Source organism: Typopeltis vanoorti, chromosome 26, assembly GCF_054136105.1.
Source record: "Typopeltis vanoorti isolate ZY-2024b chromosome 26, IOZ_Tvanoo_1.0, whole genome shotgun sequence".
NCBI classification, from domain to species: domain Eukaryota; kingdom Metazoa; phylum Arthropoda; class Arachnida; order Uropygi; family Thelyphonidae; genus Typopeltis; species Typopeltis vanoorti.
This window is the reverse complement of record NC_143574.1, coordinates 25761985-25778897: the sequence shown is the minus strand read 5'-3', so window position 1 is coordinate 25778897 and position 16913 is coordinate 25761985. Positions and strand designations below refer to the sequence as shown.

General features: G+C 35.3%; 1 protein-coding gene across 1 annotated transcript in view; it reads right to left on the bottom strand.

Moving 5' to 3' along the window:
• The window catches only part of LOC150092422 (retinoic acid receptor RXR-alpha-B-like), a 136505-nt gene that overhangs the window by 53019 nt on the left and 66573 nt on the right, over nt 1-16913 (bottom strand). The window contains exon 4 of the mRNA XM_090414900.1: nt 3890-4047. Coding sequence (XP_090271026.1) covers nt 3890-4047 — 158 coding nt within the window. The remainder of the gene's footprint in view (nt 1-3889; nt 4048-16913) is intronic.

Here is a 16913-nt window from a genome sequence, read left to right as displayed (position 1 = left end):
TAACCTTAGTATCTCTTCTGGGTGTGACTTCCACTGATTTTGGAGAGTAAAGTGGTCCTGCTCTGTAGCAGATTTTTGTCTGTCACTGAGCGGAGCCACTGCTGAGTTTCCTGTCCTGGAAATTTCATTTAGATTATGAGTGATGAGTTTAGTAATGACAGTTTAGGTTCACTTCTAAACTAGGGTCAAAACACCCAGAAAAAGATCAAGACCAAAATTTAGGTTATTGATGCAACCAGGAGCACTTTAATTGAGCAAAATGTAGGATACTATTTGACCTAACCAATAACAGCCCAATGTGGAAAAGAAAAAAAAAAGTTGTTGATCAGAAACTAATCAAGAAATATTGTGTTAGACTGTCATATTATCTTATATAAATATTATTATTATTAAGAGAGACCTCCAGGGAATCAGATCGAGGGAGGCCACATACTACACACACCAGCTTATCACACTTATTCTTGAATTCATTCACACTGCTTGCACTCACAACATCCAATGGCAATCCATTCCAATCACGCACCACCCTCTGAGAGAAAAATCTGGCCCTCACACCCTTCTTGGTGACCTTCATTCTCAGCTTCCAAGGATGCCCTCTCGTCCTTTCCCCACCCTCTATAAATTGAAAAATTCATCAATTGAAATCTTGTATGACCCTTTCAGAAGTTTATAAGTCTCAATCATATCACCCCTCTTTCTCCTGTTTGCTAGTGTCTGCAGTCTACAAATTCTCAATCTGTCTTCAATCTGTATTCAATGTCTTCTATCAGTATTCCACAATCCTGATATCATTTTTAACACTCATTTGTACTCTTTCCAATATATCAGAATCACAACGGAAACAAGGAGACCAGACCTGCACACAATAGTCCAAGTGAGGTCTTATCAAGGCCTTGTAAAGAGGCAAAATAACATCCTTATTTTTACATGTGAATGTTTTTCAGTATTGCAATTATCTTTCGAGTTGTATTTGCAATGTTTGTCTCATGGCCCCTAAACTTCAACCTCTTATCTATTAACACTCAAAGATCCCTAGCCTCATCAGTTTCTTCTATCCTAATCCCACCAATATAATACGACGTTGGATATCTAATTATGCCAAAGTGAATGACTTTGCATTTACTGACATTGAACTGACACCCATTTTCCCATGCCCACAATTCCAGCCTATTCAAATCATTCTGCAAAGACTGCATATCAGCAGCATTCTTGATTACCCTACCTATCTTTGCATCATCAGCAAATAACTGTATGTTGCTTGTCAAATCCTTCCCAATATCATTAATGTACAGATTGAGTAACAGTGGACCAAGCACTGATCCTTGTGGTATACAGCACTTGTTACCTTAAACCTAGCAGACTCAGATCCCCCTGTATACCACTTTTTGATATCTGTTAGTCAGCCATCCTCTTATCCATGCTAATATTATATAACCCCAACCCATTTTCTCCAATTTATGCAGCAGTCTGCCATGCTGAATTCTATCAAAAGCCTTAGCAAAATCCAAAAGTATCATGGTGTATCCATTACCTTTGTCTAGTTCAATGGTAACATTGTTATAGAATGTAAGCAAGTTGATAAAACATGACCTTCCCTTAGTACAGGGTTTCTCAAATTGTGTTCCGCAGAAGGTGAATATGTGTTCTGCGAGAAGTTTTGGAATTTGTTATTTTAGTTTTCTAAGCATAATTTTTTTAGTTTTTTTTTTTTAGCATAATTTTTTTTAGTTTTCTAAGCATAATTAAATAAATAATAGTAGAAATATTCTGAGGAGAATAATATTTGTGAATATGTTGAAAAGCTCAGACCCAGAATGCCTAATAACATCTGTGTATCGTTAATTTTCACACATCAAAACTTTTCAACATTTGGGAAAGGGAATACTGCTGTTTATGATGGGTCATAAAAATTGCCTGCAAGCGGATTATAACAATGGGTGGCAAATCTCTGTTCTCAAAACTGAAGTAAATGACATCTGTGTAGCAAATATCAGTGACCAAGCGGCATATTTTTAAACATGGAAATATTCACGAATTATCGTTAATTTTCACACATCGAAATCTTTTAGCAATCAGGAAAGAGAATACAGCCGTTTATGGCCAATCATAAAAATTGCCTGCAAGCCAATTACAACAATGGTCGGTATGTTCTCAAAACCGAACGAAATAACATCTGTGTTGCAAATGTCGGTGACCAATCAGCAAGGAAGTATAAAGAAAATTTTTCCACTGAAATTGAAGATCAAGGTAGTCTGTATCCGGTTCTGAAATCTGTTAATACTGAATACTTTCTTCGCAAGTTCGTATTGCATGTGTAAGTGCTTGTTCTGAAACCAGAGTGCCGTGATTTTTTTAAATGTAATAGGAATACAGATTTAAATTCTAATATGAATAAGAGATAAGGCACTTTGTTTATTTTTGGTATTAAGAAATCTCTTATTGAAGGTGTTTGTGATGGAACAGATAGTGAGTCATCCACCTCAAGCCTACAAAGTGATCTCCAGGATGTACAAAAGGAGGGGAAAACTACCAGCACACAGGAGAAAAAGTCTGCATTTACTTGTAAGTACTTATAATATTATAAATTTTTGGTGATCAGAATGGGATATGTCAATGAAAATCAGCACAAATTAATATAATTGATGTTTAATTATTAATTAATAATAAAAATCAGCTGAATTACCAATTAATTATTAATTAATACATTACAAAATAACCAAGGTGTTTGTTCCGTGAAAATTCAGGATTTGTGAAGTGTTCTGTCATAGAAAAGGTTTGAGAAACCCTGCCTTAGTAAACCCATGTTGTTCAGTGCAAAGTGGATATTCACTGTCAACCCATTTCTGAATGCAGGCCCTAACCAATTTTTCCAAAATATTCACCACCACTCTTTAGATACTAATTGGTCGATAGTTGGATACATCGGTCTTTGCACTACCCTTGTGCAATGGAATTACCATACATTTCTTCCATTCCTGTGGAATCTTCCCTGTTCCGAGATCTACAAATTTGAATGAGCGGGCACAGATCCAAATAGGTTCTGTGCCCGCTTTCAACAGACTTTCCGGTCTGAAGAAAGTGGATGTAGTCATAATGCCCTTCTTTGCATACTATGTAGTCGATTTGTTAGTTTTTCCAAAGTAAGATAACAAAAACTATTAAAAGACTGATTACATTCTTTATCCTTCATGTACAGTGAAGGATAAAGAAGCAATCAGTCTAACAGATTGTAAACAAGAAGTTATTTTTCTAAATATCTGAAAGGCAGTAAAAAAAAAACCTGACCTGTAGAAGTTTAGCAAACCTTTTAAAGACTGTTAGACACAGGGACTGTCAAATGAATCTTCAAAGAATTCAGTTCTAAATATCATTATTTAAAAATGTTATATTCATTCACAGACATTGTATAGCTATAAGCATGAAATTGGAACACTTCTCTATCAATTTAAAACATTTAGTTTGTTTTTAATTTTATCCTGTTCACTCTAGTGATGGCTATGGATACAGCCAAAATGTAGGCATAATTACAATTACTAGTGATTATAATGATATGTAGTTTCCATTTAATGATCTTAGTATTGCATAGTCTCACATGTAACAATTAAGTGGCATACGTTATAATGATTTAGCAAAATGTATCAGAACTCAATATCCATTTAATTTATGAAAAACGATAAATCATTATTTGAATATTTTTACCAGAACATGGATATTGTTATAGCTAACGTTGATTTAGGGCAACATGCAGTGGTATATAATTAAATGAAAAATTATACAAGCAAATCAATGTTCTCTCTGCATTTGGTGCTGCCACCCACACTGATTTGATCCCAATGATAGTAGGAACAAGGACTAACAAATTTTGTAGATTAACATCACACAATCTTACCTTCTCTTTTCATGCCCATTGCAAGACATTTCTGATAGCGGCAATACTGACAACGATTTCTTTGTCTCTTATCTATGATGCAGTTTCTATCTTCCCTGCATGCATATGTCAAGTCTTTCCTAACAGTCCTTTTAAAGAAACCTTTACAACCTTCACAGCTATCAAAACAGAAAGAAATTAACATTTTTATATACTAATCATTAAAATGTATACCTCATGATGTACACGTTTTACTGATTCTTTTCATTATTATAGTTAACCATAATACAAAAAATTCAATGAATTATTGGAGTATTATATAATTTAGTATATTGCTAACCAGAGACAGAGCCTTTGTAGCTCAGTTGATATAGATCAGACCTGCACAACATACTGCCCGCAGGCCACATGCGGCCCACAATGTTATTTATTTTGGTCCATCTGCCTGATTGAAATTATTTAATCATACGGGGAAATATGAAATTAGATGATTTATTCCTGTTGAATTAAATTTTTACTAAGACTCTGCATGTTTACGTTCATGCGATTAATGTCACAATCATGTTTCTTTCAGCTCAACAATAAATTGCATTTGGAGTTATTCGCACTGTCATATTTAATAAAAAAATTATTATAATCGGTTCAAGGTTTTGTTAGTGCTAGTGTCGCTGTGGGAAAATTCAAAGTTACATGTCCGTGATAACGACTTGATGTCTACAAACAAGAATGAATTGTATTACACAAAGTTGGCCGTGCCTTGACTGGCTTTGGCAGTGTGGTGGTTGGTTGTAGCTGGAGCAATACATTACATAACTGTTATCATAACCTGCATTACTGTGAGTTTGTCATCATTAGTTTTTTGTAACTAATATTGTCAATCTCGACACAATGAGCTTAAGTAAAAAAAGCGTAAAATAGATTCGGAACATCGAGTATTCAACCCTGCGTGGACAAACAAATATTTTTTTACATTGTTGAAGAACAAAATAGTGTGCATTGTTTGCTGGGAATCTATCGCCATGCCCAAAGAGTACAATCTGAGATGTCATTTTGAATCGAAACATCCTAACTTTGGCAAGTTGGATGCAAGTGAAAAGCAAATAAAAGCAGCAAAGTTATTGAAAGTCCTTAGCAGTGAGCAACAAGCCTTTAAAAAGTGACATCTGCAAATGAAGTTGCCACAAAGGTAAGCTTAAAAATATCACAAGAAATAGTTTGTGCTGGCAAATCATTTGCTGAGGGAGAGTTGATAGAAAAGTGTCTGAAAAAGATTCAAGGTCCGAAATGATCTGGCTCTTGGTCAGGTGGTCCAAGTTGGGTTTGGTCCTCAAAGACAATCAAGTTGTGCAGGCCTGATATAGATAAACCCCTTTGGTTGAAAAGACCCAGACATTAATCCCGTCTATGATGTGAGGAACCTTTATCAGGTCTTTTCAATCAAATGGTAAATTAGCCAGTCTCATACAGAGGCAGAGGGTTTTTTTTACCTCAGAAAGTTTTTTCATTCCTCATAAAAGATATAAAAGTATCTGTAGAACACACAGTTCTACAGATATAAAATACTTTCCCCTTGGGAGATGCAGCAGAGGAATGGCAAGCAGCTGCATTAAATTGCCTAAGGTCCCTAATCAGGGGACTCATCCTGTCTTGGACAGATGAGAAATGGATGGAATGGAAGGATGGATGGATGACTAAATACTTGAAATGAAAATAATATAGAATGAACATATATGAAAATGAAATGAAAATATATAACAAGATGCATCACCTGATTATTAAAATACTCTCAATCAGAGATAGTTTTAGCAATTTTTTTCACTTGGTTTTGATACACCTTTTTACTACTTGTATACAGGAAATATATGAATTCTGTATTAAATCAATCTTGGTATCTTCCTTGGATCTGGCTCCCACTGATGAGACCTCAATAAAGGTAAAAACCAGTCTGGGATGTGAACCCTCCTTCCCCAATGCTTAGCATTATGAAGTGTGCTTTGTATTATGGGATACTAGGGCAAGTGATGAGAGCCTCAGTAGCTCAGTCAGTATAAAACTCTTTTAGTATATGTTTTTATCATATTCCTTCTTTTTCACCTACATCAATTTCTGCAACCTCATAGCATGCATTCCATAGACCATTCACCATATCGGTCCTTGCTTCTGGATTCTCTTCAACAATACCTCATTCCCCAAGAAATCCAGGTGAATAGATTTGCACACAGTAATCCAGATAGCCACATCAAAGCTTCATGAGCAACAACTTTTTTATCTCTGCTTGTTAATGTGTTCCTCAATAATCAAGTAATCCTATGAGCAAAATTGGCCAGCTCTGAAATGTCCCCTATAAAGTTAAACTTCCTATCCACCAAACCAACATCTCTAAATTCTTAGCTACATCAAGTTTTCTGAGTACATTTCCATCAATACAGCTTGTAATCTTTTCATCTAAAAATGTATAACTTTCCAATATTAGCAAACCTTATCTTTTACCCATACTGTCAACCTATTTAAACCATTCTGCAAGCTCTCTATCTAAATTGGCTTGATTAACTATTATGAAGCCTAATTTTGCACCATCAACAAACTACTAAATATTTTCACTCACATCATTTCCCATATCATCTGTCAGATACCCTTGTGTCCATGTTACCAGCTTCAATATCCATCCCTATTTGCTCCAATTTGTGTGAAACAGAGTTCTATCTATGTGAAATCTTGTCACATATCTATGCAAAATCCAACAGTATCTTTGTGTATCCATCCCATTTATCTAACTTAACTATAATTCTATTCTAAGAGGTGGATAAATTACTAAGGCACAACCTCGCCTTCACAAAGACATGCTGTCATCACAAATATCATATTCTCATCAACCCAATCCTGAATTCTGTCTTTGACCAATTTCTCCAATATCTTTACCAACTCTCCTGAGGTACTGGTTGGTCTATAATTTGCTACTTATGTCCTGGAACTTCATTTATGCAAATTAACTATTTTGTCCCCCTTTTAATCTCTTGGAAGTTGAAACTTAAGTGAAACAGCCTAGTCAGAGATAATGCCAATTCCTTTTGCACAGTGTCATAATATGCAAGCTGAAGATGATATTCCACTTAATACCATGGCTGTATTTGCAATGAGGTCCTGCAATATCCAAAGTACTTCTAATTCATCAACCTCTACGTCCACATCAGTATACGTCACTGCAATATCTAAAGTAGCTGAATTTTATCTACTTCAGTCACTTCCTTACCATCAACACTCATTAAAAGTTATCCTCCCACATTACTTGCCACACATCAAAAGACCTCTGTAATTTCTTTTGGTGTGATTGCATAAATTCCTTTCATAATCTGATTCATCTTTTCATTTTGCACTCTTTACCATGCTGGTCACCCTTCTTGCCTATGCTTTGTGCTGCTTGTGAGTTTACTTATCAGATTTCTACTTATATACCATCCACACATTCTTTTTTTTATGCAACTCTATCTTAAGGATACTACTCTTCCATCTAATTCCTGATTTATCCTCCTGACCTTTGGTATATAGTTTGATATTACTTTCTTCACACACTTTTGACCATCTCCCATGCTGCTAACATATTCCCTGTAGAATCTCATGCCATGCCAGGGCACTACTACAAGTTGTTTAATAAGCTTGTCATAATCACCTGCCATATAGTTTTACATACATCCCTTCTTAACAGAATATATATCACATGTTTGGTAACTTCTCAAGTCAAGACTGCATGATAACTTTCCCCAATTGAAGGCAATGTGGCTATCTTAGTTATGGACGGATCCTCTGATTTTATTACCAGATTCAGTCCTCTCAAACCCAGAGAGTCTCCTCATTCACATGCTTTTTCAAGTAATTATCTCTTGATAAGCAAATTAAATTCCACTTCTTTTCCACCATGTGATTTTTCCTCCATCAGTCTTATAGATGAGATTTTTCCATAATAATTACTTAGCTTGCACTCATTGTGCTAATTTGCTAATGATATTTTCCACACTTTTTGAGAATCCCAACCAACAGCAGCAACCAAATGTATTTTGTCCTATTCAACAAAATATACACTTGGTTTGTCATCTCTATCTCACACCAGGTTGTCTCGAATATAATGCTTTTACCTCTCTGTTTTCCTGGTGACCGCCTACTCTTTCTGGCTGCAGTTCCTCTGCTATCATCAGCAATACCCCCATCACCATCCCAATTCTCTCTATCCTCCCTGATAATACTATACTCCTTACATTCTATTCCTGTAACTATATCATCAGTTGTCAATCAACTCTCACTAATGCTATAACTTTTGGCAAATTTTCATCCAATATCAAAAACTCTTTCTCCATATTTCTGATATTTTTGGCATTATATCAACAGACCTTCATAAACTGATACATAAATATGTTGATACATAAACTGCAGTATTCCATTTAAGGGAAATTTATCACTGTTATAAAAATCCTTCTATACATCAAATTCAGTCCACAGGTCTACAAACTGAGTCAGACCACCTGTTGAAAAAACATGAACATCAAGTGTATTTGACTGTCATATTCATTAGAAGGTGTGATAATCCTTCATGCTGACGAGAACACATTTCTGACAATAGGTAACTGAACATAGTAGCTATGTTCAGTTACCTATTGTCAGAAACGCAGTTGCTTGCTGTTTACTCGGTAACTGGAATCTAAATTATTATTATTATTATTATTACGGGCAACTTCAGGGAGTCCTTAGACTCATCAAGGGAGGCCCCAAATCATGTTCATCACAACTATTCAGCATTCATACAGTTTCTATCATACCTCACCTTAAACTCATTCACTGTCACAGCACCCACCACAGACTCTGGCAGCCCATTCCACTCATTTACCACTCTAAAAGTAAAGAACCCAGCTCTAACACCCTTACTAACCACACTCTTGCCCAGCTTCCATGGATGTCCCCTAGTCCTCCCACAACCAGCCCTGTTCTCAAAAATATCTTCTGAATTAATTTTATAGAAACCCTTCAGTAATTTGAATGTCTCAATCATATCTCCCCTCCTCCGCCTATCAACCAATTTTTGCAACCCACAAATCCTCAACCTGTTCTCGTAAGGTTCATTCCACAGACCTGCTATCATCTTGGTCACTTGCCTCTGGATCCTCTCAACCTCCTCCCCATCAAGAAGAAACCTAGGTGACCAAATCTGGGCACAGCAGTCGAGATGGGGTCTTATCAAGGCTCGATACAGAAGAACAATAACATGCTTGTCTCTGCTTGTCAACGTATCAATCAGCAACCAAGTGATTTGATGAGCTGATTTGGCCACTTTTGCAATGTGCCCCCTAAACTTCAACTCCTTATCCACCAACACTCCTAAATCTCGTGCCTCATCAATTTCCCGGAGTACATTTCCACCAATGTAGTAAACTGCTGCTAATCTTTTCACCCCAAAATGTATAACCTTACATTTTGCCACATTAAATTGACATCCATTCTCCTTAGCCCAGACCTCCAATCTATCCAAATCATCCTGCAAAATTTTGACATCATCTGCATTCACTATTGCCCTACCCAACTTTGCATCATCCGCAAACAAATGAACTGTTCCTCTCAGATCCTTTCCTATATCATTAATGAACAAATTAAACAGCAGTGGTCCAAGAACAGATCCTTGTGGCACATCACTAGTCACATTATATCACCTACAAGTTACATTTACTTTTGCCACTTGTTTTATCATATAATTATAGTTATTAATGCCACTGCAAATAAGAGATCCTTTCATATTTCTTCACATAAGATGGTATCACTCTGGAGAGAACAATACCACTATCATCCTTTCTTTTAGTGTTACATGGTGATCAGCATTCATTTTAGAAATTATGGACTTGACAACTGTGTTATAAATAACTCTTTTAATTTACCGACGTTTCGATCTTCATATCAAGATCATCATCTGGAGTATATACAAATACACAAGCACAAGCTGAGTTACATTACATACAGTGAGTAAAGAAACAATGAATTTGATCACAGGTTATTCTACTGGCATGACCTCTAAAAAAATACCAGCAGCATTTTTTTTTTTTGCTAATTATCTTAGTCGCCAATACATTTTATTTTCTCAGAACTTGATTCAAGATAATTTTTTTGTCAAACAATTATTTTATAAATTCATAAAAATCCAAATCTTAAAATAAATACAGCCTCCATCTGTTACAAATTGTTTTCTTTATTTTTTATTCATAACCTTAGTTAGAAAATTGATTGCCACGATAGTTGGATATAACTATTCTTCAATATGGTGCTCTTTCTCCCTCACCATCCTATCCCAGTTCTTTAACAATTAATCTTCCATCTACAGAGTCTGTAGTAAGAAAGAACATGAATAACTTTATACGTAAATTTAAAAAAAAAAATTTTTTTCACACATATCCGCGATGAATTTTCCCCACAATTAAATTTCCAATGATGAATAATCTCCATGATGAATTCTCCTCTGTGATGAATAGTCTCCATGATGAATTTTCTCTGCAATTAATTGTTGCTGATGAACTGTCCAGACACGCTTAAAGATACAGCTAGACAAAGGACTCCACGTTGTGTCCTATGTAGATTACACTTGCTCAAAAGCAAACAAAGCAATAGGACAACTTTACTTGTTTACTTGTGCAGTTGACTAGGTATGGAAAACAAGCTGCTCCTATAAAAATAGACCTATGCTGACATACAGATTACCAAGCTGGGACACATGGCAGACTTGCGCATGAAAAAAAAAATCATAAAAAAGAAGTGCATCTACATGGCATTCAACACTCCACAGCTCCACTGAGATGCCAATATCTTAGATATCACAACCTACCTATGCATAGCATTATACATGCCCGAAAGGATGTATGCTTTGCATTATGGGATACTAAGGAAATTAATGTGAGGTCATTAGCACTATATACAAGCAGCCTAGTCATGAAGACACTTCATATGCAAACCTTGTTTGCATACATGTGGAAATAGGATTAAACAAGAATACAATTTCTTGGTGGTTTTGCTTTCTTTCCTGACACTCTATATATTCTAACTGGTATTTAATTTACATCCAAGTGAAAAAATTTTCAACGAGTCTAAATATTTTAACTAAGTAAAAAAAAAATATATTTATTATTATTAATTATTAAATGTTTTAAGTGAACATGCACTAAACATATCTGTAGATACTTATACAGCTAACACATGTAGAGAAATCCTGAATTTCTCCCCGATGTAACAGATCAGGGAGAAATTCAGCTAACCACATTCAAAAGATTAATCATAAGAATTGACAGGATTACACTATTATAGAGTTTCAAGGAACATTTGTAAAGGTTTCTGTTGATTAAATAGCCTATAAAAATATATATATATTTACATATAAGCAGTTAATAGTCATTACTTTCCAAAACTTGAAGATCTGCATAGTCTAGGTGGTTAAGGTTCAGACAAGTTTCAAATTTGATCAGACTTGAACTTGCTGAAATTTTTTATTTTATTCATGTGGGGTTCCCCCCCCCCTCAACTGCCCCCTTAGGACTGGTTGAGTCCTTCTAATGAGGGATTAAGTATATCCTATGACTGTAGCCTGTGTATACACAGGGCCAGTTTACCTGCTTGCAGGATGAAAAATCCCAGAAAAACTGGACGAAAAACCCTGCTGTCCATGCCCAAGACCGGCTAACTTGGCTATGGCTGAGAAAGATCCTTAAGCTCCTCACGTCACTGATGGGAATCGAACCTAAGACACTCCTTCCCCAGGCATATGGTTGCAAAGTGTATAGCCACTAGGCTAACTGCATGGACACTTGCTGAAATGAAGAACCTTTGTCTTCTCTGGAGAACTCTGTACATAGCATTAATATCATGAGAAGCAAGGGGGGTTTGCTAGAATCCAAAAGTGCAATGTAGTCTGGATGTTCTTGGATTCTAATCAAAGCAGAGCAGTCAGTCATCTTTCTCATCATCTTCAGAATCTCAAATGGTCGCACCATTCTTATATTAAAAACAGCCTTAACTTTAAGGAGAGAATTAAAGATCTCTATCTATATAATAGCAAAATTATGGGTTCATTTGATGTAGTCTTTCTATTCACCAACATCCCACTACAAGAGAGACTTCAATTTTTGCGGTGAAGTTTTGCAGAAGATATTGTTAATTTACTTAAATTCACCATCAATTTAAATGGGCAGAACAAGTTGTTGAAACAAATCAAAGGAACAGTAATGGGCAGTTCTATCTCACCAGCTTTAGCTGATTATTTTATAGAAAAACAACTTTTTCACACTATTTTTCCATCAACCAAATATATAGCTTAGTTTTATTGATGGTATCTTTGTGGTCTGGTCATGCTTAGAGACAAAATTACTTAAGTTCCTGGAAAAAATAAACTCTTTGTACTCCTGTATCAAGTTCCCTATAGTTAACGTGAATCCAACAATTAAACTATCCAAAATGTCTACCCATTTTGGATAGTTTAATAATTTGAAATCTTTTGATCATGTTGAATTTCTGCTTTATCAAAAACTAACCTTTACTGGCAGATATATTCCCTTGTCTTCACACTATCGTTCATCACAGAAGATAGGTATTATCAAAAGTCTTGTACATAGAATTCATGCAATATGCATTTCTAATTTCCTTTTGTTAGATGAATTAAATAAAACTGAAAGCAATCTGATGTCTAATGATTACAATGAAATTACCATTCAAAAAATTATTGATAATTATCATTCACTGACCAAACTACAATCCAATGTGAAAAGAATTTCAATACCCTACCTTAAAGGAATGTATGAACAAATAGCATAGATTCTTCACAAATTCAATCTATACGCTTCCTTCAAAACAGCTGAGAAACTGTCTTCTTTCTAATCATCTAGAAAGGATACATTACCTCTCTCCTTACCAGGTGTCTTATCAAGTACCCTACTCATGTTGTCATTGCTACTTTTGGCAGAATGGCCACTCTGCTTTGATTAGAATCCATTTCTTGAAATGTGAAATGCTACAAAATCATTTGAACCTTAATCACTTAGATTGTATGCCAATCTGCAAGTTCTAAAAAGGCATTACTATTAGGTATTCATAATATTTTTATATTAACTTATTTAATCTGTAGAAACTTTTACAAATGTTCCTTTGAACTCAGCTGTGACTAAGACATGAGCTAGTAAGCACCTGCTATATGACTCATTCTTGTGAATCATGTTTTGAATGTAGTTGCTTGTCTTTCCCTCTGATGATATCCATGTTACACTGGAAGAAATATATTAGAGTTTTTTTAAATAAAATTCTACATTTTTCCAACATGTGTAAACCATATAAGTATCTATAAATAAGTATATATTGCTGATAATTCAGCAGTTGTTACTGCTGCCATCTCACAAGTATTATCAGAAGCTACTACTGCCACCAGCTAATTGTGACAGTATACTTTTCAAAATTGATAATGAAAGTAATCGAATGATTTCTGACCATTTCTACTGGTTGAGATGCAAAAACACTAAGTATAAATTTGAACCAACTGAAGACTAAATTTTGGTATCATTTCCATGCAGATTAATTTTGAAATAATTTATTTCAAAATTTTGTGATAAATCAATTCATTCATTGAAGGTGTGATTAAATCTCTGACTTTCTCTTCAAATGATGCCATCATCTTCCTTTTCTTTTTCTTGTAAAAATCGTGAGATAACCTCATCACATCTTTTTCAGCTTCAGGAAGCTTACGACCTGACCATGTTATGTCTTTTCAAATAAAACTTAATTTTTTGTTATTGCTCTTCTTGGCAAGTTCAGAAACAATTTGCACTAAAGGTTTTTTCACAGAATAGTTGTCATCGGTTTTGATTTATTTCAGAAGCATTGCATTTGTATGCTTCAGTATCATTCTGAAAAATAATGCCATGATTAGTTAAATGTTTTATTGATATGCGAGTCCATCTTTATTCGATAATTTATATTAAATATATAAAGAATGGTAGTCCATGGATTACAAAAGAAACCCTACTAATTGAAAAAAAGGAAACAAATTAAAATGACAGATTGGCAAAACCCAAATTACCTGAACCTGAATAAAGTTATTAAAAAATCTTGTCAAAAAAGATAAAAATAGCTATATCCAAAACATCTGTAAAGAAATAGAAAGACACTCCAACTCTAATGAAACAGCAGATTTATTCAAGAAGGTTAAGGATATTACCAAAAAATTCAAACCAAAACTTAATATAATTGCAGAGGAAAATGGCAAGATCTTAAATGACACTAATGACATAGCCAGAAGATAGAAAGAGTATTGTGCCGAGCTTTACAAGGACCCAGCTATTCAACAAGAAGACGAAGGAGCTATGGAAAACATGGAAACAGAACCAGAGATTCTCAAAAGTGAAGTAGAACAAGCAATCAAAAAATTAAAGAAAAACAAAGCCCCAGGTCCTGATTCAATACCAGCTGAAATGTTGAAAAACCTTTTCAACATCAACATTGGAGAGAATGCAGTCAACTGGATACATGATTTATGCAACAAAATCTGGAAGACTGGAAGATGGCTGAATGACTGCACCAATTTCACCATTATCCCAATCTACACAAAAGGCAATCACAACAACTGTGAAAACTACCACACTATTGCCCTTATCTCACATACCAGCAAGATTTTACTACACATTATTAAGGAGAGATTACAAAGTTTTATAGACCATCAGATCTCAGAAGAACAAGCAGGATTCAGAAAAGGTTGAGGGACTAGAGATCATATATCTAACATCAGACAAATAATTGAAAAAGCAAGAAAATTCAACTTAAGCCTTTATCTATGCTTTATAGATTACTCCAAGGCCTTTGACTGCATGAGGTAGGATATCTTATGGGATATCATGCAAGAATCAGGAATACCAAACCATCTAATAACCCTCATAAAGAACTTATATCAAGGAAATCAAGCAACAGTGAGAATTGAAAACTCACTGTCCCCTGCATTCCAATTTGAAAAAGGATCAAGACAAGGATGCATACTCTCACCATTACTATTCAACCTTTACAGCGAAACTATAATGAAAAGATCTCTAGAAAAGTGGAATGGAGGCATTAAATTAGGTGGCTGAACAATCACTAACCTACGATATGCAGATGCCACAGTGATAATAGCAACAAGTGAACAGGAATTAAAATCCATCCTAAATCAATTAGAATGGGAAAGTCTAAGCCACGGTTTATGAATAAATCAAGGTAAAACCAAAATAATGATTTTAAACAACACAGAAGAGATAGATATAGAAGGAATTGAAATTGTCGACCATTTCAACTACCTTGGAGTGATAATAATAAAAAAAGATGGATGTAAAAAAGAGATAAGAAGAAGAAAGACAAGCACATCTCCAAAAAGACGAAAATTAAGCTTATAGAACCCTTAGTTTTTTCGATCTTTCTCTATGCTTCCGAGTCTTGGACTATGACGGAAGAAGAATTGAGGTGTTTGAGCTCTGGTGCTGGAGAAGATTGTTAAGAGTGTCTTGGACAGAAAAGTGAACAAGCAAAAGTATCCTAGAAGAACTGAATATCTATGCAAGACTGATAAACATAACTGAAAAGAGAATACTGTAATATTTTGGACACATATGTAGAAGGGAAGGCAACTGCCTGGAAAAAGTAATCATCTAGGTAAACCGTGTGGAAAAAGAAAAAGAGGAAAACCTCCCAACAGGTGGATTGACCAAATATCAAGAATCACTGGATTTAAACTAGAACAAGCAATAAGAGAAGCACAGGAGAGAAAGAAATGGCGAAGCATCATCAGGAAGGTGACGAGTCCTCAGACATGAGGAGATCCAAGAAAGCATTAAATATATATACCGTATTTGCCGGCGTATAAGACGCACCAGTGTATAGGATACACCCTCTTTTTTGTACACATTTCACACAAATTTTTTCATATTAAAAAGTTAATTACTGTGGCATACGTGTGATTTTTTAATTATCAATAAAATTTATATAAAATAAGAGAGAAATTAGTCAAAACACCAATTTTAACTTATGGATCTAGAAGCTGGATTAGAAATAAAACAGTTGATCAAAGTTTGCAGACTACAGATATGAGAGTTCTGAGAAAAATTAGAAGAGTGAACAGATGGCATCAATAAAATAATTATATTTTATTAAAAATGAACATATTAGGAAGGAATATGACACTGTTAGCATTTGGGAATGTGTGAGCAGAGCTAATCTCAAATGTATGGTAATGTAAACAAAACAAAACAGGAAAGGTTAACAAAATGCCTTGCGAAGAGCAGTAGGAGTCTGGTTAGAAAGTGATAGTGGAGTTAATATGTGTAGAAAGTGTAAAGAGAATGAGGACTTCAAGCGTGTTTCGTGTATCGAGACTGATATCGTTAACGGTAGTCAGAATGTAGAAAATGGCGGTGTACTAGAGAATTGCGTGGTAGTGCCAGATATGTGTGAGAGCGTCGCTGAAAGTGTAAATGAAGGTAGAAACACCGAAGGAATGGATGATTTGATCGACAATGAAAATGGTGAGATAAATGCGAGTAGCGAAATTGCCCGTTTAAATGGCGCGATACACAGAGCCAAACGACAACTGGAGCGTATGCAAAAATGTGTGTTGAACGTACCGACAAATAACCGGCGGAAGTCTGTGACGGCAAATAATAGAATGTACGTAAACGTCAATAAAATGAAGGAGCGAGTGCTGTATGGGGATTCGCTATTAAGAGGCGTAATAATTGAGAGTTTAACGAAGTCGTACCAGCCGGGTGCGAACATAAAGGACGTCAGCGAATCTATTCGACTGCAAAAACAGAGGGTGAAAGAGATGATAATAGTGGCAGGAATGAATGATTTGAAAGAGGACAAAATGGAAATGATAGAGGATGTGAGGGAGTTGTTTGAGGTAGCAAAAGAGAAGAGTGAGAGAGTTAGGATGGTGAGTATCTTACCGTGGTATGACAGCGAAGTGTTTAGAAGGAGGGCCATAATTGCCAATGACTTTACGCGTGGGTTATGCATGGAG